This window comes from Cyprinus carpio, chromosome B1 (genome assembly GCF_018340385.1).
Source record: "Cyprinus carpio isolate SPL01 chromosome B1, ASM1834038v1, whole genome shotgun sequence".
Classification (NCBI taxonomy): Eukaryota; Metazoa; Chordata; class Actinopteri; order Cypriniformes; family Cyprinidae; genus Cyprinus; species Cyprinus carpio.
The window spans coordinates 27,031,644-27,052,201 of record NC_056597.1 but is presented as its reverse complement, the minus strand read 5'-3'; the positions used below and the strand labels follow the sequence as shown (position 1 = coordinate 27,052,201).

At 35.3% G+C, this 20,558-nt stretch overlaps 1 protein-coding gene across 5 annotated transcripts in view; it reads left to right on the top strand.

The window, feature by feature from the left end:
- Positions 1–18,956, top strand: part of LOC122135912 (Down syndrome cell adhesion molecule-like protein Dscam2) — a 47,087-nt gene extending 28,131 nt beyond the window's left edge. For 3 of the 5 annotated variants that reach the window (XM_042717079.1, XM_042717081.1, XM_042717077.1), the window contains 8 exons: positions 3,208–3,501; positions 8,981–9,241; positions 9,762–9,863; positions 10,910–10,942; positions 11,061–11,099; positions 12,345–12,377; positions 12,696–12,741; positions 12,877–18,956. In XM_042717079.1, the coding sequence (XP_042573013.1) occupies positions 3,208–3,501; positions 8,981–9,241; positions 9,762–9,863; positions 10,910–10,942; positions 11,061–11,099; positions 12,345–12,377; positions 12,696–12,727 (794 nt within the window). In that variant the 3' untranslated portion in view covers positions 12,728–12,741; positions 12,877–18,956. Of the gene's footprint in view, positions 1–3,207; positions 3,502–8,980; positions 9,303–9,334; positions 9,710–9,761; positions 9,864–10,909; positions 10,943–11,060; positions 11,100–12,344; positions 12,378–12,695; positions 12,742–12,876 lie in introns of those variants that run through there. The other 2 variants (XM_042717080.1, XM_042717078.1) reach the window with 2 other exon arrangements.
- Positions 18,957–20,558: the final 1,602 nt, after the last annotated feature.

Sequence of the window (20,558 nt, the reverse complement as noted above, 5' to 3'; positions counted from 1 at the left end):
GGGTCTAAACATGATCTGTTTCTGTTGTTCTGATGAAGGAAACTTGTGTTGGTGAGGATTCAGTGTCTGTTGAGGTCCATGTGAATGTGCTACAAAGTGAGTATCAGAAAACACCTCCAGACACCTTAACTATCAAAGACCACACGGCAGGAACATTCTCCTGGAGACGCTGAGAAAGCACAGAAGGAATGTCTGTGGAGGATATACTCAAAAAACACCCATACTTAAGAACACCTGCTGGAGTGAGTATAGTAAAAAAAACATCAACTGTTAAATATCTTGTTTCAAATCTTTTCATGTAATGTTTTAGTCTTCTGTACCCTTTTAGCCCATCTGTTAAAAAATTAAAACAATAGTTTTAGAAAATAATGTAAGATTTATCAGTGTATACAAGAACATGAAATGCATCGTATATTGTGACCCTTATACATTAGCTTCTAATCGTTTTTGCAGTTCTGCACTGTATGTAGCTACACTGTCTGAGCCAAAGAGGATGAAACAGAATCTGATGAATATGAAAAGTGTTTTCATTTTGTTATCTCTTTATTATTATTATTATTATTATTATTTATTTAGTTTTTATGTAGGGGGACCCTGCTACACCTTTCCTACCATACAGCTGATGGATACTGACTGGAAAATGGTAATCATAGGAGGAGGGTTCAGTGTGGTGACAGAAGATGGAAAAGACGTGTCCCAGTGCACCAGCCTTGGTGAAGCCTTCATAACAGCCTTCTGTATGTATTCTGCTTTCAACATTGCATATCCAACACACCTGAGAAAGACACTGACTTTCCTTCAGAGGCACATTCTCAGCATTAGAAGATGGAGACAAGCACTGCCAGTAACTTTACTCTGAATGATCAGTCTTTTGTATTAGATCCTCATGCCTCAACTCTACCATTGCCCAAAGTGCACTCGAAGGACATTCACTCATTTGAAGTTAATCCAACATGCTGGAGTTGTACAGTACATGCACATGAACCAAAAATTAGTATAACCTGTGGTGTAGATGAGTGCCAGTCAACTTTTTTGTGATTCCATTCTTTTAGAAACCATGCAAACCATGACGCTTCCACTAGTGACAACACTTGCAGTCTTTTTTTATTTTATATTTTATTCTACTTATTGGTTACTTCTTGTTTGAATCTAACATTTGTGTTTTCTCTTGTGTAGGTATCATTGACTGGAAGTCTTTCAGTCCAGATGTGAGGAGGACACACAGAGTGAGTTTGAGCTCAGCAGCTGTGATGGCTGTAGATACTGTGGTCATGGATAGAAGGGGGTCTTCACAGCTTTCTATTCAGACAAAGAGTTTGCTGGATTCTGTTCTATGGACTTCTACTACAGAATGAATGAATGAGTGGTCTATCTATCTATCTATCTATCTATCTATCTATCTATTTTTTTTTTAAGTTGAATTGGCGACTGAAACTGAAAGCTAAATAAATGTTTTAGTGGATAAAGCTGTGTGTGTTTGCTTAATTGGTTAATGTCACTTAAAATAAGGTTACTAAACTCTTCTGACTAATTTTTATATTTGATATTTTAGTGGTTTTGTCAACTATGTATTTTTCTCTATCAGGCAAAACGTAGTTTTCGAGGGTAACACTTTACAATAAGGTTTCATTTGCTGACATTGATGTATTAACTAACATTAACTAAAATTAATGAGCAATACATTTGATACAGTATTTATTAAACTTTGTTAGTTAATAAAAATAGCTGTTTGTTGTTTGTTCTTGTTAGTTCACTTCACAGTGCATTAACTAATGTTAACAAATACAACTTTTGACTTTAACTTAAGAACAGCTAGTGCGACTAACCGTGTTAAGAGACGTTTGTATCCTCGAAAAATAATTGTAATTTGTTTTTGATTATTGATAAATCAAGGCCTAAACCTGCGGCGATGACGTCAGTAACCCGCGCCATGAAGTTTTGAAGGTACTTTCAAAAGTAATGTAAAATAATATTCTTAATATCATTAACGCCGCTTTTTACCTTGGAAGAATTACATTTGGTTTTATAGGATTATGTTGAATTTATGGTTTTCTTTTAATCTGCGATTAAGAGTATATGGCTTCCTATCTTTTCGTATTAGCTTTCGTATTACCTTTTGGCACGCCCCCTACCTTTCGTTACACCAATGAGAAACCTTTTGGCACACCCATTGCTCCAGGCTGCAGTTACCCCTACTTGCATTTAGTAAAAGCGTTCACCACTAAGTGGCAGTATTTAACCACTAAACCCTTTGTGAACGCCCATGCGTTTTAGTTTCGTTTTGGGCAGTGTTGCCAAGTCCGTGGTTTTCCCGCGGAAGTGTTGCCGCGGGATGAAGCGACACTGACTCAATAACACGATATTTAGCCCCTGAAATGCTAATTTTATCTGGGGAACCCTGCCAAAAACGTGTATTTTACCCCCGGAGACGCGATATTTAAAGGGGGACCACATCGAAACGAGATTGGTCTAGTTTTGAACAATTTGGGCGGGGTTTAGTGTGAAAACCTGGCAACCCTGATTTTGTACTTCCTCTATACTGCTCTGTCCTCTTAATGGCGACTCGGGCGTGTTTCTGAAACACGTACTGTTAAAATACTGAAGAAAGGTGCGAAAAGCTGTACTTCGAATGAAAATGCTTCTCCTAAGATATTTGACGGCCTTCATCTGCGCTGTGTTCATCATCACAGGAGCTGTTTCGGGTAAATTATGTGTTCGTTATTATCTTCTCGAAGATGGCGCGGCGTTCCTTCGAGACTCATTTAAATTCGTTTCGTTTTGAAAGATAGGATGGTATTGTAGCCTGATTTACAATATCAAATGATTGTGGAGTATTTTAGATAATTATATTAACAACAGACTCTGTCGTGGCCTAATTTTTCACACGTTAGTATTTCAAGTTATTATCCTCAATCCTACGGCCTACAAGGGCGTGTAACGTTAAGTTCGTCTGATTTAGATGATTGTACCGTGGATTATATATATATATATATATATATATATATATATATATATACGCAACATGTTTATTTACTATGCTGTTTACTATGTATTTTATGTACATTATGTATTTAGATATAATAATATGGCCAGATATGGTAAAGGTACTTTTTGTTGATGTAACGTGCTAACCGGAAGCTAGCAGTAACTACAGAAATGTGCTTGTTGAATGTTGACTAACATACTCTCTCATATTTTATTAATTAGGTGAAGATAAAGCAGTGGGTCAGACTGTTTCTTTTCGTCCAGACAAAATAGTTACTCCTGTCAGCAGCATCATATGGAAACACAGAAGCAGCACTGGATCTGTTGTAAAAGCGATTGAATGGGATGTTGATGATGGTGATAACATCCCGAATCCGAGATTCAAAGGCATCACAACTCTTGATCGGAAAACTGGACAAATCACTATAACTAATTTAATTATTGAACACAGTGGAGTATATACCATTGACATCAACAGTAAAGAGCAGGAACAGAGATTCACCTTGACTGTTATGGGTGAGTGGATATTATTATATTAGTTAATATTAATACTGTTAAAGCACCATATTTTAATTTTGGTTGTTTTTACAAACAAACAAACAAAAACGTAAAATTCATTAAAAATAATTGGATCAGATTGTAATAACGTTGTACTTTGATAAATACCATGATACTGTAGTTCATGCACCATTGTATTTACATGCTGCTGCAAGGTACTTCCAGGAATACCAGGGTAGATGCTCAAAAACACTGTAGTACAATTATACTACTTTATGGTTTGTATTCAAGTACAGTGTAGGGATGTGTGATATTGACAATATATATAGGGTAAACGTACTTAAGCTTACCAAAATCAACGTTGAGACATTTTTAGTGCACAACATATTGGTTTCAGTACAAAAAGTGATGTTAAAATATTAATCTCTCACACAAAAATATTTCATTTTATCTTAAATGACAAAATCATTTCAGTTAAGTTGTACCATTAAATGCAAAAAGTCTGGCTGTGCTTAATGGGTATGTTTTTGTACCCTTTAAGCACACCCCTGTTCCCATGAAGCTCATGTCATGTTTTATTAAAAATTCTTGTTGATTTTAAACAACCTTTTTAAAGAATAATTGAAAAATGTTTTATTTGAACTTACAAAGTCAATCACAAAAAATAACCCACTAAAATCAAGCAACAAGGCAGTCAATTCGATCAGTTATGTATTCATAGTGAAGTGTCATTTTAGCACATTGCAATATCTAGACTAGTCCATGTTCAGCTAAGTAACAAATTAAAAAAATCAAATAAAAAAACAAGCTTGGACAAGTTGATGCTAGTTCTCAAAGATCAGAGCCAGTCTGTAGATTTGAGCTGACATGAGCCTGGTACTGTATGATCCTCAGTCATTTTGTGTATGATGCCCAGTTTTTCTTTGTGACTTCTAAATAGTCACAGAGGAAAACTGACAATCATACACTAAACGACTGAGGATCACATCATATACTGGTGTTTTAAAAATGTTCAGTTTAGTCGTTTCTGATGGCTCCTTCTTTGAATGGATGACATGTCTCTTTCATCTTTGGGCATAAACTATATAACATCTAGATTTTTTCATCTTAAAGCTGTGAAAATAAGTTGTAAATAATTTTATAAAGATTAACTTAAAGCAACAACCATCATTTAATATTTTAAGTCTATTTATGAAGTATCTATATGGACGCTCAATGTGGAAGAGCTTAAAGCATTAGTTCAGCCAAATATTAAAATTATGTCATTAATGACTCACCCTCATGTTGTTCCAAACCCGTAAGACCCCCGTTCATCTTCGGAACACAGTTTAAGATATTTTTAGATTTAGTCCGAGAGCTTTCTGTCCCTCCATTGAGAATGTATGTACGGTATACTGTCCACGTCCAGAAAGGTAATAAAAACATCTTCAAAGTAGTCCATGTGACATCAGAGCGTCCGTTAGAAATTATTGAAGCACTGAAAATACATTTTGCTCCAAAAATGACAAAAATTACGACTTTATTCAGCATTTTCTTCTCTTCCGGGTCTGTTGTGAGCGCGTTCACAACACTGCAGTGACACCGCTGACGTACGACGCTGCTGACGTGTTTTCTTTGTTATTGGGCGCACCAGAGAACACGTCAGCAGCGTCGTACGTCAACAGTCACAGCAGTCGCACTCACAACAGACCCAGAAGAGAAGACAATCCTGAATAAAGTTGTAATCCTTGTCATTTTTGGAGCAAAATGTATTTTCAGTGCTTCAAAAAATTCTAACGGACCCTCTGATGTCACATGGACTACTTTGATGATGTTTTTATTACCTTTCTGGACGTGGACAGTATACCGTACATACATTCTCAATGGAGGGACAGAAAGCTCTCGGACTAAATCTAAAATATCTTATACTGTGTTCTGAAGATGAACGGAGGTCTTACGGGTTTGGAACGACATGAGGGTGAGTCATTAATGACATAATCTTCATTTTTGGCTGAACTAATGCTTTTATAGAGAGCACACTGAGTTTAATTGGAGCAGCAACAATTTTTGATACATTTCATGTAATATTTATTACAATGACAAGATTTTGCAAAATAAATAATTTAGATCATTTTACATTTATACATATTTTGTGAACAACTATTATTAACAAGATCTATGAAATTATACTTTTTCTTATTGATGTCACGCTGAAGCTGTGTGATTTTCATAGTAGTGCACCCTTTAAGCTCACGTTAAAATAATAGAAAATCTTTAAAAATTACAGCAGTGTAAAACCACAGACCAGCAATAAACTGTCAATTTATAATATTATGGATTTAAAAGTACAACCCAGTAATGCCTTTGAAGCAATATATTAGCGTACCACACAATCTTATACAGCTTGTCAGCTAACTATGTTCTGTAGCATCTGCGCTATGTTGCTAAAACTATCTTTTGTATCTAACTGTAATTATTTCCCACATCCAAGTTCCAGGTTATATTATGCAAAAGTCTAAACATTAATCTCTTACTTTTACAGAAAGTAGTGAAACTTACCCAAAATAAAAACTTAAACATCTTTAAAAAAAAAAAATGAAAAAAAAATGCACATTTAAGGGGCTCCTCTTTTGGTGAAAGTTTTCAGACAACTTTCAGACAGTATAAAAAAGAAAAGCTGAAAGTGAAAGTGACATGACATACAGCCAAGTATGGTGACCCATACTCAGAATTGGTGCTCTGCATTTAACCCATCCACAGTGCACACACACACACACACCGTGAACACACACCCGGAGCGTGTAATTGCAGTCATCCAAATGATGAAAAAGTATTACCTTAAACTGTGTATTTTGGAACACAGTAAAATAAACAATAGAGCATACTATATGGTGCATCTCAATAAATTAGAATGTTGTGAAAAAGTTCATTTATTTCAGTAATTCAACTCTAATTATGAAACTCGTGTATTAAATAAATTCAGTGCACACAGACTGAAGTAGTTTAAGTCTTAGGTTCTTTTAATTGTGATGATTTTGGCTCACATTTAACAAAAACCCACCAATTCACTGTCTCAACAAATTAGAATATGGTGACATGCCAATCAGCTAATCAACTCAAAACACCTGAAAAGGTTTCAGGAGCCTTCAAAATGGTCTCTCAGTTTGGTTCACTAGGCTACACAATCATGGGGAAGACTGCTGATCTGACAGTTGTCCAGAAGACAATCATTGACACCCTTCACAAGGAGGGTAAGCGCACAAACATTCATTGACAAAGAAGCTGGCTGTTCACAGAGTGCTGTATCCAAGCATGCTAACAGAAAGTTGAGTGGAAGGAAAAGTGTGGAAGAAAAAGATGCACAACAACCAAGAGAATCACAGCCTTATGAGGATTGTCGAGCAAAATCGATTCAAGAATTTGAGTCAACTTCACAAGGAGCCACCGCACACAGACGTGTCAAGGAATTTGGCTACAGTTGTCGTATTCCTCTTGTTAAGCCACTCCTGAACCACAGACAACATCAGAGGCGTCTTACCTGGGCTAAGGAGAAGAACTGGACTGTTGCCCAGTGCTCCAAAGTCCTCTTTTCAGATGAGAGCAAGTTTTGTATTTCATTTGGAAACCATGGTCCTAGAGTCTGGAGGAAGGGTGGAGAAGCTCATAGCCCAAGTTTGCTTGAAGTCCAGTGTTAAGTTTCCACAGTCTGTGATGATTTGGGATGCAATGTCATCTGCTGGTGTTGGTCCATTGTGTTTTTTAAAAACCAAAGTCACTGCACCCATTTACCAAGAAATTTTGGAGCACTTAATGCTTCCTTCTGCTGACCAGCTTTTTGAAGATGCTAATTTCATTTTCCAGCAGGATTTGGCACCTGTCCACACTGCCAAAACACCAAAAGTTGGTTAAATGACCATGGTGTTGGTGTTGGTGTGCTTGACTGGCCAGCAAACTCACCAGACCTGAACCCCAGAGAGAATCTATGGAGTATTGTCAAGAGGAAAATGAGAAACAAGAGACAAAAAAATGCATATGAGCTGAAGGCCACTGTCAAAGAAACCTGGGCTTCCACACCACCTCAGCAGTGCCACAAACTGATCACCTCCATGCCACGCCGAATTGAGACAGTAATTAAAGCAAAATGAGCCCCTACCAAGTATTGAGTACATGTACAGTAAATGAACATACTTTCCAGAAGGCCAACAATTCACTAAAAATTGTTCACTAAAATTTTTTTTTTTTTTTTTTTTTTTTTTTTTTTAAATGGTCTTATGAAGTATTCTAATTTGTTGAGATGAGTGAATTGGTGGGTTTTAGTTAAGTGTGAGCCAAAATCATCACAATTAAAAGAACCAAAGACTTAAACTACTTCATTCTGTGTGCACTGAATTTATTTAATACACAAGTTTCACAATTTGAGTTGAGTTACTGAAATTAACTTTTCCACGACATTCTAATTTGAGATGCACCTCTATCCAATAAATATCGTCATATCACACAGCCCTACTGTCACAGGCATGTGGTGCAAGTCAAGCGCACAAAGAAGATAGTTCAAATGATCCTTTAATAGAAATCAATAGACGAACAGGTATTCCAACATAAACTCCAAACATTAAAACAAAATTAATAACTGGCTGGGACTGAACAGAAATGAGGACTATTTATACTAATGCAAGAGAGGGACTAATGACATAATAGAATGAACAGAATGAACTAATCAGGGCAACTCAGGAAAACTAGGTCAACGGAAGACTAAGGCAGAAGAACAGGAGCACAAAAGTCCATATCTTTGACAAATACACTATTAGACGGTTACCACTGAAATAAAATCAGTACCAACAATATCCATTGTGCCTCTGTAGAGGCACATAATCAGCAGCACCTGATTAAAAAAAAAAAAAAGGGAAATACTGAAATATGAGGTAGGCTAATTAAAAAAATGGAAATATTTTACATATGAAACTAAAACTGCTTGTAGGTGGCGGCAAGTCACTGTCTTGATGAGTGAGTCATTGAGTCCTCTATTCAGCTGACTCAAATGACTGATTCATTCAGGAACGAAGCAAATGACTGTCTTTATCAATAAGATATTGAATCATTCACCCAAACAGTTAGTTCAAAACATATTGAAATTCATTCAGTAACAAAACACCTGTGTGTTTTGTATGAGACATGCAATGGTTCTACTCTTGGTTTGTAACCACATTTATTGGAATTTTAACTGCATTCTAATAACCTACATCACACAATGAATCCTTGGACTATCAAAGGGTTTTTTTGTTTAGTTTTGTTTTTTTTTCTCGAGTTTTTGTAGAAGTGAGTGACATGCTCAGAAATATCAGCTCACACATTGTTAAAACAACAATTAGGATGTTATTGTTGATGAGACCCATAGCACACTCATTGTACCATTGTAGTGTCAGATCTCTTTTTGCATGGCTATTGTGGTTGTGTTTGATTTAATTTTGCTTTCTCAGTGGAGTGGAAGATCATATGTTTTTCATTGTTTCTTTCACAGAGCGGGTCCCCAAACCTAAGATGACTATAGAGGTGAGCAGTAACCCTGATGTTGCGTATTTAAGATGTGCGTACAATGAAATGATCATCTGGAAGAATTCTTCTGGAGAAACACTGAACGGCACGAAGAACCATGACCCAGGAGAGTACATAATGGTCAAAAACACAAGAAATCCAGAAAACTTCTACACCTGCACACTCAAGAACGCTGTGAGTGAAGAGATTAGTGATCCAGTCACTGAGAGAGAAATATTTGGGACAGGTAAGACAGCAAATTACTTGAGTATTACATTCCAAAGAAGAAAATCAGATCAAAACATTATATATATATATATATATGTATGTATTTATGTATATGTGCAGAGTTGCATTTACATTCAACAATTATCTGGTAACTGTCACACTAAAAATCTATGAATGTGATTGTGTTAGACAGCTTTTTTTCTACCCAAAGAGGATATCAGTGTGAGAAATATTATAATTGATTTTGCTTGTTTTTAACCAAACACCTCATGGAAAGACAGTAAGCAATTTAAAATAAATTTGAAAAACGAACTGACAGGATGATGTTTAATTATCCATGTAGTGAAATTCATACATTTTCATCTATGACACTTAAGTGCAAGCACAAAAATCAAAGGGCACCTTAATTGTGATATATCAGACATTTAAGGTTCTGTGATGGCTGATACTATTAACCAAGAAATCAGTAGTCTTAGTTAGATGTATAATGTTTTCTAGCAGTGCATTTTTTTTATGAAACCAATGTTCTCTTTCTTAAGGATCAAATGCAGGAATGATTGTGGCGATTGTAATTGTTGTCTTCATTGTCATCGCTGTCATCGCTATCGTGCTATCCTATCTAATCATGAAGACTGTTCACGGTAGGTTACCTTTTGTGCTTTATTGATATATTTATTTAATGTTGTTTTTTTTTCTGTGAAGGAGTACTATAATAAATTCCATTATTTTTCTCCAACCTCTGTGTATACCAAGGGTCCTCTGGACCTCAAAATCCACTTTCCTGCAGAGATTAGCTTCAACCTGAATTAAACACACCTACCTTCAACTTTGTAGCAGAGATTGTCTTACTGTTGGGAGATGAGAGGGTCTGCATAACAGTCAACTTGGATCATGTGTGCCTTAATTACCAATTACATTATAGCCTTGACGTCATTGAATTTCAGAGTTGTGCGACACCGAGTCGTAGTTTACGGATACCATAGAAATGATTGAGAAGTTCCGTGAGCTTAATCCCACCTGCAGTTAGTCTGTAACTTCTCCTATAAAACAGCATTTTTTTTTTCGAAGTGACCTCTAAAAATAGTTAAATCAAACTATTGTTTAGTGTAAAACTTGAAGATTAGCTGATAGGTTGTCAAATCATTAAATGACTATCCTTTTTCTTCACAAAATCTGTTTATTCAGCGTAGTGAAGCCTCTCCTCCATTGACATAAATTCGAACAAAACGGCCTCCGTTCTCCTTTCCTGTGTACTGTGAAAGCGGAAGTATTGGCATTAGCATTATGCTTTTTTGGAGGTTTCAGGCTTGCCCTCCATTAGTTTTATTTGTGGTGATCCTAAAGACCTTGATTAGCTTGTTCAGGTGTGTTTGATTAGGGTTGGACCTAAACTCTGCAGGAAAGTGGATCTTGAGGTCCAGAGTTGAGGACCTTTGTTGTAGACCATGGGTTATTTCTGTTATTATTAAGATAAGAGATTATTTTAATTTTTATGTTGTTTATTAAGCATGTGTTCATCTTTAATTTTAGCCTGTTTTACTAAATGCATTCTTGAGACACTTTCTTGGACAATAATGTGCAATGGTAGTAAAAAGTTTGATTATTGCGAAGTGTACAGTCAACATTAATTGTATTTATAATCTAATGAATTATCGGTTTGTAATTGCATATTTCTTTTGTCCATCAGAGAGTGTTAATAATATCTGTCCATGTATACCAAGTAAGTCTGGCTTTGTTTGCGTTTGATTTTCTTTCAAAAATTATGCCATACCAGTTCTTAATTTAAAATCTTTGTTTTGGGTCAATCAGTCACATTTACTTACCTTTTTTCTCTTCAGATATTTTCGGCCCTCTGGATTGTTTGCTAAAGAAGACAGGTATGTCAATTTTTTTTTTTCTTCTTCTTCTTCTTTTTGTTTATTTACCCACCCTAAACTCAGAATTTATGACATTTCCATAAAAATGACTGTGTATGGATTAGCGGGTTCTCGCCATAAATATACCCCTAGATTAGGGCTGTGCGATATGGACAAAAAAAAAACCTATCACGATTTTTTGATCAATTTTGCGATTTCGATTTTAATCACGATTTTGACACACACAGACATGCTTTACAGTCATAAATGCATTCAGTATAAATTTGAAACATATTTCCAAAAGAAAACCAATGAGAGCTTTATCAAAAACTTGTAACATGCCTCTAGAACAGACATAAGTCAAAATAATCACTAGTAAAGATGTCAAACAAAATGTCTAGACATATGGCAAAAAAAAAAAAATAATAATAAAATAAAACCCGTGTCCAGGGCTTTTTTTTCATAGAGCTCATTGTAGCGGTGCCTCAGGTGCTGAAATATATTTATTGCCCAAGGTTCACATGTACTCCGTCTGCAGTGCGTATACAGTATGTGTATGCGGTTCAGAAGCAGCCACGAGAGCGCGTTACTGTAACGTGAAAGCACATTAAAATAATGCACGAGTGCGAATCTCTCCACTCGCACGCAGATTTCCTTTGCTTTGTCACAAAACCAGACGCGATGCTCAGATACACGCTGCTCTCGTCCGGAGAGAGTGCGCGCAATTAAAACATGTCTCCTCTCACTCACTCACTCACTCACTCACTCACAACTCTCTCTGTGCTCATGCGCTAGATATTCATTCTTTTCGCACCTCTCGATTTCTAACATTTTCTGTTCACATCTTTTACCGCGTGCAGTGTGAAGCTCTGATCCATTAACATGGGCTCGGAAAAAATACGCATTACAAACAGAGTGTGAACCTGGAGTTAGGCATATGCCCAGTCTGTTCTGTTCTCGCGCTCCACTTACTGTAGGTGCGCTGCATTCTGATTGGATCGGATAGCATACTGCGGGAGGTCGGGACCGCGGAAAATCGTTCTATAAAGCGATTTAGAAATCGCGCACGCTCAAATCGTGATTTTATTACGATTTCGATTAATCGCACAGCCCTACCCTAGATGCTAAAATGGCGTTAAGAATAAAAATAAATAAGTAATCAATGTACATGTCAGTATTTCAGCATAACATTATATTCAATGCTGAATTCAATTATTATTATTATTATTATATTTTTTTTTTTCATTCATCATCACGGAAATACAGACAGAGAGCCCAAAAATTCAGCACCAAATGACGGTAAGATGATGAAAGTCTTGTTTGTAGAATATTCCATACATGAATAGCTCTAGAATGCATTACCTTGTTGTATTATTAAATGTCACCTATGTTGGATAATCACTTAATGGTTATACTGAAGGATAATAATTAGATTATTATTATTTTTATTTTTATTTTTTTCTGAAGTGAACAGTATTAAACACATTATATTAAATACTGTCTTTATTTTGACATGTGCATGGAAATGTTTCAAATATTTCAATTTTATAGTGACACTGGCTGTTAGTTATTTTCTTTTCTTGACTCATGTCTGTTTGGGCAATTGTCTTCTAATAGTTGCTTCGCCTTTGAATGAGACTGCACCATAAGAATAGAACCCACGGTAGGTAAAAGTGAGCATCTGGACTTTCATAATCTGAGCTCATTGCCGTTTATGTAATCGTTATATCTTATTACTATTAAGTCTGTTTATAAAAGATTTCCTCTTAGATCATTATATGTTTAATTTGCTTTCTAGAAAATAACTGCTCTACATCTACAAAACAACAGCACTTCCTGCATTATGGTGGCTGAAGAATCATTGTACTTTTTATCATCTTGGGGAAAAAAATATTCCACAGGAACAGAGCAAGGAATTGAAACAATCGTTGCCTGCAGTGAACTGAAATTAGTTTCTTAGAAAGGAGCAGTTGTGTTATGCAATATTACTTGCTTTCATTAATCATCCTACAGTTTGACCAACATTAAAACTGCCTGGATCTGTTACAAATTGGCTCCCCTCAGACATATGTGCTCAATAAAATCTGTATGTTCAATCAATATAATTTGTCAGTGTATACAGGGCTCTCAAGTTATAGAGAAAGTTTTGCGTGAGATTACATCTGCTAGAGGAGGGGCCACACAAAGGGGAGGGGGGAACAGGAATGGGAGGAGCCACCAAAAGGGGAGGAGCCACTCAAATATTTGCAGCACCCAATTCTCAAGTTTTTGCTAGCAGTTCAATTTTACCTATTGCTCATAACCAGCACAAATAGAAATGATAACAACTGGTAAAAGACTGAAAAGATTTATGCATTTTAAAAATATAAATGTATCAAAAATAAAAAAATAGCCACAAACGAGTCAACTGAACAGCATTACATTATGTGTACATAATGTACACAATGTAGGATTGCAGAAAATGCCCTGCAGATGGATCTCAAGCTGTGAGTGTGTATGTGAAAGAGAGGGAGTACGCATTTCAGCTTATGTTTTTTTGTTGTTGTTGTTGTTGTTTGTTTTCTATTGTGCTTGTTGCACATTTTGATGCCTAGTGACAGGGGGGTAGAGGGCTCCCACATAAAACACCATCATGATAGATAATAGCGTTCCATCCAGAGTCAAACTCTTCCTAGTTTTGGTTTTGTTCAAACACACCATGGGTAAAACACTTTCTGCATCTGCATTTGAGTGGGGAAGCCACAGCCCTTTACCGGTCATCAAGACATCAAAATGTGCAACAAACACAACAGAAAGAACATAAGCTGAAATGTGTATTCTCTCTCTCTCTCTCTCTCTCTCTCTCTCTCTCTCGCTCTCTCTCGCGCTCTCTCTCTCTCTCTCTCTCACTCTCTCTCACTCTCACACACACACATAGGCTACACACAGCTTGACATACATGCTCAATTGGCATGTTTGGGGCCAATTTTTTTTGTATTTTTGAAAAGGGACAAGTTATCCCTTACTTCTCAGCATGACACATACAAGGTGTGGCATGAGAGCGTGTCAACAGGTAGAAATACGTGTGTTTCACGGTGAATGCGTGAGACTTGAGAGCCCTGTAAAATTCATCGATATAAGCCAGGACTTTGACATTTTAAATGATTCAGTAATTTCAAGTTTGGGGAGAGCACATAAACCAAAATAAATCCATAATGTAATGTACATAAATCTATTATCTATCTAAATTGAATGTTTTAAAAATGGTTTTGGGCTGTTTATAAGACAAGGATGTGGATGGTGTTAGATATGATCCTAATTCAGCGCTGTCATTATAGCAAAACAGGATGATCTGCACCCTGACGCGAAGCTCAGTTATTACATGGTTGCATGTTAGTAAATTAATATAGAGGTTAATTTTTTTTCTTTGAGTTTAAATTAGTTTAATTTAAATGTAGAGAAGGTGGAGAAGCAGTGCAATCACATGTAGGAAACATTGGTTTCTCCGTGTTCTGGACATAGGCGATTTTTCAGAAATAATGGCCAATCAGAATCAAGTATTCCAGTGAACCATGCAATTACCTGAGATTTGTGTGCTGTAAATGTCTATTTATGTAGTTAATTTCCATATAATATTTCTCTTTTATATATACATTACCTTTTTAAACTGAACTTCACTGGATTTTTCAAAAACATTCAAAAGCATAACTTTTGAGCGAACAGAGTTCTCCTTTTCAAGGCCTCAGCTTCTTTGAGCAAAGTGATGTTTTATTAGAATAGATTTTTTGTTTGGACTTTAATGTTGTCAGCATGACCCCCCCCCCCCCCAATCTTGGCTTACTTTAAGTGTTTTTATAATTATTGAGGTTAATTATTTTGTTTGCTTGCTCTGAAATAATGGATTTGCGGCCATACTTTGCAAACCGTATGTTATTGCAAACCTAATATTACTATTTTGTATACTGCGCTTTTCAAATCTGTTAAAGCTTATATTTTAAATACAATAATTATGAAATGTTTCTGCCTTTGTTGCAATTTATTTATTTTTTGGATGTAAATTGGCAAGGTTTTTTTTTTTTTTATAGTCATTTAACATCAAATTAGAATTCATTTCTCTAACGTCACGTTACTAGTCTTTCATGAAATGGCAGAACTGAAAAGTACCCAATATATGGGTGCACTAACCTTGAGTTCACTATCACTAATAAACTTGGAAGAGATTGTGTAAACATCCTATTTGTAGTCTTAAGACTGTACATACAATGTCGTTTTGTTTCCTGAGTTACAACTGAATATGAATGTATAAAATGCTGTGGAACGTTATCTCTGAATGGTGTTGACTGTATTTTGGAGTTGTGTTTCTTCAATAGAGGAATTGCATTGCAACACTAACCCAACAATTGTTGCTGAAAAGGGATTAAGAACATATCTAAGTCACTCTTATGTTCTCTTGTTAATGTCACAGTGAAGATGACCTGCTCTGTTTGTCCCTTTGGAGATGGCTTTTCAAAGATTTGCTCTTATCCAGAAAAACAAAAAGCTATAGATTTTGTGGTCTGGATTTATTGGTCCTCTGCGTTCTATGAATTTGGTTTGGTTTATTTTCCCATTTCAGTTATTTTCCTATTATATTTTTTCTTAAAGAATGAATTTTCTTTTTCCATTTAAAGATAAATAAAATCATTCTGTTATCCGATTATGCAAGTTATCCGATCAGTCACTCCAACCGGACTGGTGTCCTTGTCGCAGTGCCACAAATGTGCTAAATGTTTACTGATTTTTGCGTAAGTTTGCGAAATCAGTCAGTACAATAATGTTATATTTACTCCGGGTGTCCGCGGGGTCTTAAAAAGTACTGAAAGTTGATAATAAAAAAAAATAAAAATTCCAACCATTTTGTATCATAATTTCATTATTTGTCAGAATAATTGGGTTCTGTGTAGTTTATGGAATCCCGCAAGATTTGACGTCATCTGTTACGGCACTCACTGACTGAATGCGCTGCTGCATGATAGCCCACTTGTTGATTTTTGTGTCCACTCCCGCAAACATTCTAGTATTGTATATTATTTTGCAATATGTGGCCTATTTAAATCCCTTTGAGCATGCAGCATGAGCAGTCGCACTTGACTTTTCCTTTGATTTCGAGATCGCGCGCACACTATGTAAAGGGAGCACATATTATGATAAAAGATATTTGTCAGTTAGCTCGGGATCTGTTGAGTAGCAAATCCTCCATCTTGTCAGTTATCTCTCCTTACTTTTGACCCGTGATCAGTCAAATCTGACTTTGGCAGCTCCTGTTGGATGCAGGGTTGCGTTTTTTTTTTTTTTTTTTTTTTTTTTTTTTTTTTTCTTTTCAGGAAATTGGGCTGCTTTTAAACTCTTGCCATAGGTTGATTTTTTTTTTTTTTTTTTTCCAGTGGGTTAAAGGTTTGAAATATGAAACATTTTGCATTCTACCTGTAATAAAACTGCTAAATGTTTTGGGCCACACTAGTAAGCACTAGGAAGCATTTGAGCTGTGTTTATGATAAATGTGCGGTGACTGTAAAATAAGTATTTTAGAAATGAAAGTGACATTTTTGTATTTGGGACATGGTAATTGCGCTACTTTGGGCCGTTTATTTATTTATGTTTTGTGTTTGTAGTTGTGATCATTATTTTAATAATAGCAAAAAATAACTAAACAGTAAACTGTTTACCCCTACTCGACATCCAATACCGCAACACGAAGGCCCCTGATGGTACTCAATTCCAAACAATTCCAAAGTTGGCAGGTCTGCAGCTTGTTGTTTAGTAGATAGTGTCTGTGTTGATTCTCCAAATACAAATTATCATGGCTTATTTTACTTTCTAGGAAAAAAAAAAAAAAAAAAACAGCTCTGCTTCTGTAAAATTGCTGCATGGTTTGGTCAAGAAACCTACTTCAGAACGAGGACTTTTCATTGTGTCACCTTTCCCCTAGAAATGAGTGGTAAACTTTGTATGAATGTGGAATTTCTTTTTTTTTAAAGGCCTAGTTGTAAACTTTTCATAATTATTCCCCTGCGTTCACATTGATCTCTGTTTAATTGCTGCACTGTGTTCACACTGCGTCTCTTTTTATCCAACTATCTACTCTGTTTGCATTATAATGAGTTGAATCTGTGTCTTGTTTGCAATGTTTTTGGCAATCTGTATTATCTGCAATGGATGCTTTAGTAATGATATAGACTTGGTGTGGCATCTTCACTTAGAAGTGTCATTCAGAAGCATGCCGGTGGTATGAAGAAAGCTTACTGATACGTACCAGCTTCCTTCTTTGACCTGCGATTGACCAGAGTGTGCCATTTTTATTTGCAGCAATGTGAAATCTGAAAAATAATGGCATACAGTGCAAGATTTTGCTGATTTCTTTATAATTTTGAACACATTCTTACTTGCGCTTCCAGGCAATAACAATTCATTTTGTGCTACTTTGATCAATGTTGTCTGTGTTGACCTAGAATGCGATTCAGATGTGTGCTGAATACATCAAGTTTGTTGCAAGAACTTGAGAGAATTTTTAAGCTTTTATGCTTATGAATTACAAAATTACAATTCAACGAAAAACATAAAATCTTATTTTAGGTCAGTTGTCGTAGTGTGTGCAAATGTGCAAATTACTGTGTTAATTCAGAAATATTCAGGTTTTAGTTTTCAATCCAAATGTAAAACGAATTATTTTTTTTTTTTTTTTTTTTTTTTTGCTTTTTTTTTGCTTTTATATTTCCATATTTCAATGTGTGTAGTATTTTGTGTGTGTATCATTCTGGAATTTAAAACTCATACAAAGCCATGTTTCTGGAATGATAATAAATTTCCCCGTTTCAAGGCCTCAGCTTCTTTGAGCCAAATGAGAAACTCCTGCATTCTCTTGGACTTGCGTCTTAGTGTTAAGGGTGTGGTTTTGATTCGCTCATAGTTGACTAATGTTGACAGTTTCATTTTATTTTGTTTAGTATATTCTTGTATTATATCATCACTGCTTTATGTAAACTTTTTTTTTTAGCACTGCTTTATATCTAATGTTATTTACAAATGTAAATTGTAAAAGATTGATTTTTTTTTTCCTTTTTTTTTCTTTTTTCTTTTCTTCTTCTTCATAATACAAGCACCATTTATGCATGTCTTTTAAATGATGGTTAGTTTTGAGACCTACAATAGATCACTTTCTCTGGGTTCACTTCCAACCCTTTATTAGCAGAATCTAAAAGTGCCACAATAACTGATCACATTGACCCTGAGGAGCTCAGTTTGAAGGATGGAAGTTTATCTTTTACCATAGCAGAGAGTGTAGACTTCCTGTTAGTGGTTTGCAAGATGCATACATGTATTTTGTGTTTTAAGACTTGTATTTGAATGTATAAAAACTGCATGAACTCTATCCCTGAATGGTGTTAAATCTATGTTGCTATGTGTTGCGTTCTTGAAAAAGGAACTGCAGAGAAACACTAACCTAGCAACTGTTGCTTTAATCGGGATTAAAACAGAATTAAGGAAGTTCTCGGGTCACCATTGTGCTCTGTTGTGGCAATGAATATGAACATTTACATGAACTCCTGAAAACTGCCTCTGCTCTCAGTGTCCTTTGGATCATAAAGATGGCTTGTAACAGATATTGTATTCTGCAATGACTATGTAGTTAAATTTAGTTTAATTTATTTTACTATATTCTTTCAGTGTATTTAGAAAAAAAAGTAAATGCTTTTGCCATTATTTTTAAATGTGTGTGTGCTAATGTAAATTACTAATCAGCCAGGTCATGTCAAAATATTATGTAATAGTCCATTATCGCAATGTCTGACAACTGTTAAATACCAAAATGCGTATTAAGTTTGAATAAAGTTGCCATTTAAGAAATGGTGGCAAAAGCAATTAATTGTTGCGTGTTTTTTAATTGTTGTTTGTGTCTGCTAATAACGTTTTATTTTTTTTATTATTATTACAATTCATCCAAAAATTTAAATTCTGTTATTTACTCACCTTCATGTATTTTTGACTTTTCTTCCGTGAAATGCAAAAGCATATATTTTGAGAAGTTAGTCAGTGTGGTCCATTGTAATTTGGACCTTATCATTCATACAAGTCATACAGGTTTAAAACAACACCAGGGTGAGTAAATGATTGGAGGAACTATGCTTTTAAGGAAAAAATAAAGTTGCTTTTATGTGAAGCATCACAAAACAAATCCTAATGATGTTTTTTTTTTTTTTTTTTTTTTTTTTTTTTTTTTTGATGATGATGATTCAGCTTGATTAAGTGTATAAACAAAAGGTTGTTTAAATCAGCAGTTTATGACAAAATATTTTGCTATGCTAGGTGTGTTTACATTAAAACTAATATATATACAGTACTGTGCAAAAGTCTTATCCCATTAGTATTTTCACCAAAATAAAGCATTGGTTTTAAGCCAGTTATTTCTATATTTTGCTTTAGTGTGTCAGTAGGAAATACGTTTAATTTTCCAAACATTAATTTTGCCATTAATTGTAATAATCCAGTGACATTTTTGTATACACAAGGAGTCTGACAACAACCAGTGCTCCACCCAGAGATCCGATATCATCATCAGTCCGTCTGGGATTACATGAAGAAACAGGAGAAATCTGAGACAGACTAAATCCAGAGGAACTGTGGCAACGTCTCAAAGAAGCTTCAGGAAACCTTCCTGTAAAGCTACCTGAAAAACTATGCACAAGAGCACCTAGGACAAAAACTGTTTTAAATTCAAAGTGTGGTCGCACCAAATGTTGATTTTAGTTAAATGATAAATAAAATCTATTTATGACATTATTTTTGAAAGCACCCTCACTTTACAGCATTTTTACACGTGCCGAAAACTTTTCACAGTACTGTAGCTTTGTTGGTGGGTTTTCTTGTAGCATCTTGGAGACGTTGCCACAGTTCCTCTGGATTTAGTCTGTCTCAGTTTTCTCCTGTTTCTTCATGTAATCCCAGACGGACTGATGATGATATCGGATCTCTGGGTGGAGCACTGGTTGTTGTCAGACTCCTTTTGCAAACAAAAATCTCACTGGATTATTACAATCAATGGCAAAAGGAATGTTTGGAAAAGTAAAATGTTATTTCCTACAGACAAACTGAAGCAACATATAGAAATGAGAACTGTCTTAAAACCTTTTTTTTTTTCTTTTTTTTTTTTGTGAAAATACTAATGGCCTAAGACTTTTACACAGTACTGTGTGTGTATATATATATATATATATATATATATATATATATATTAAATGCACCTACTATGAAGAAGAGCAATAAGATGGCATAAAATGAAAAGGCGCACTTTGATTTTGAATGGCAAAGACATGCTCACCCACAGATATCGCCTGCATCCCAATGTACATACTATCTATCCTAAATTATCCTAAAGACAGCGGAAACAACTTAAAATACTCTGTCATTTTTGGTTAAGCAGACACGAATAAGACATTATTTAAAACTATAAAGTGTTCACTTATA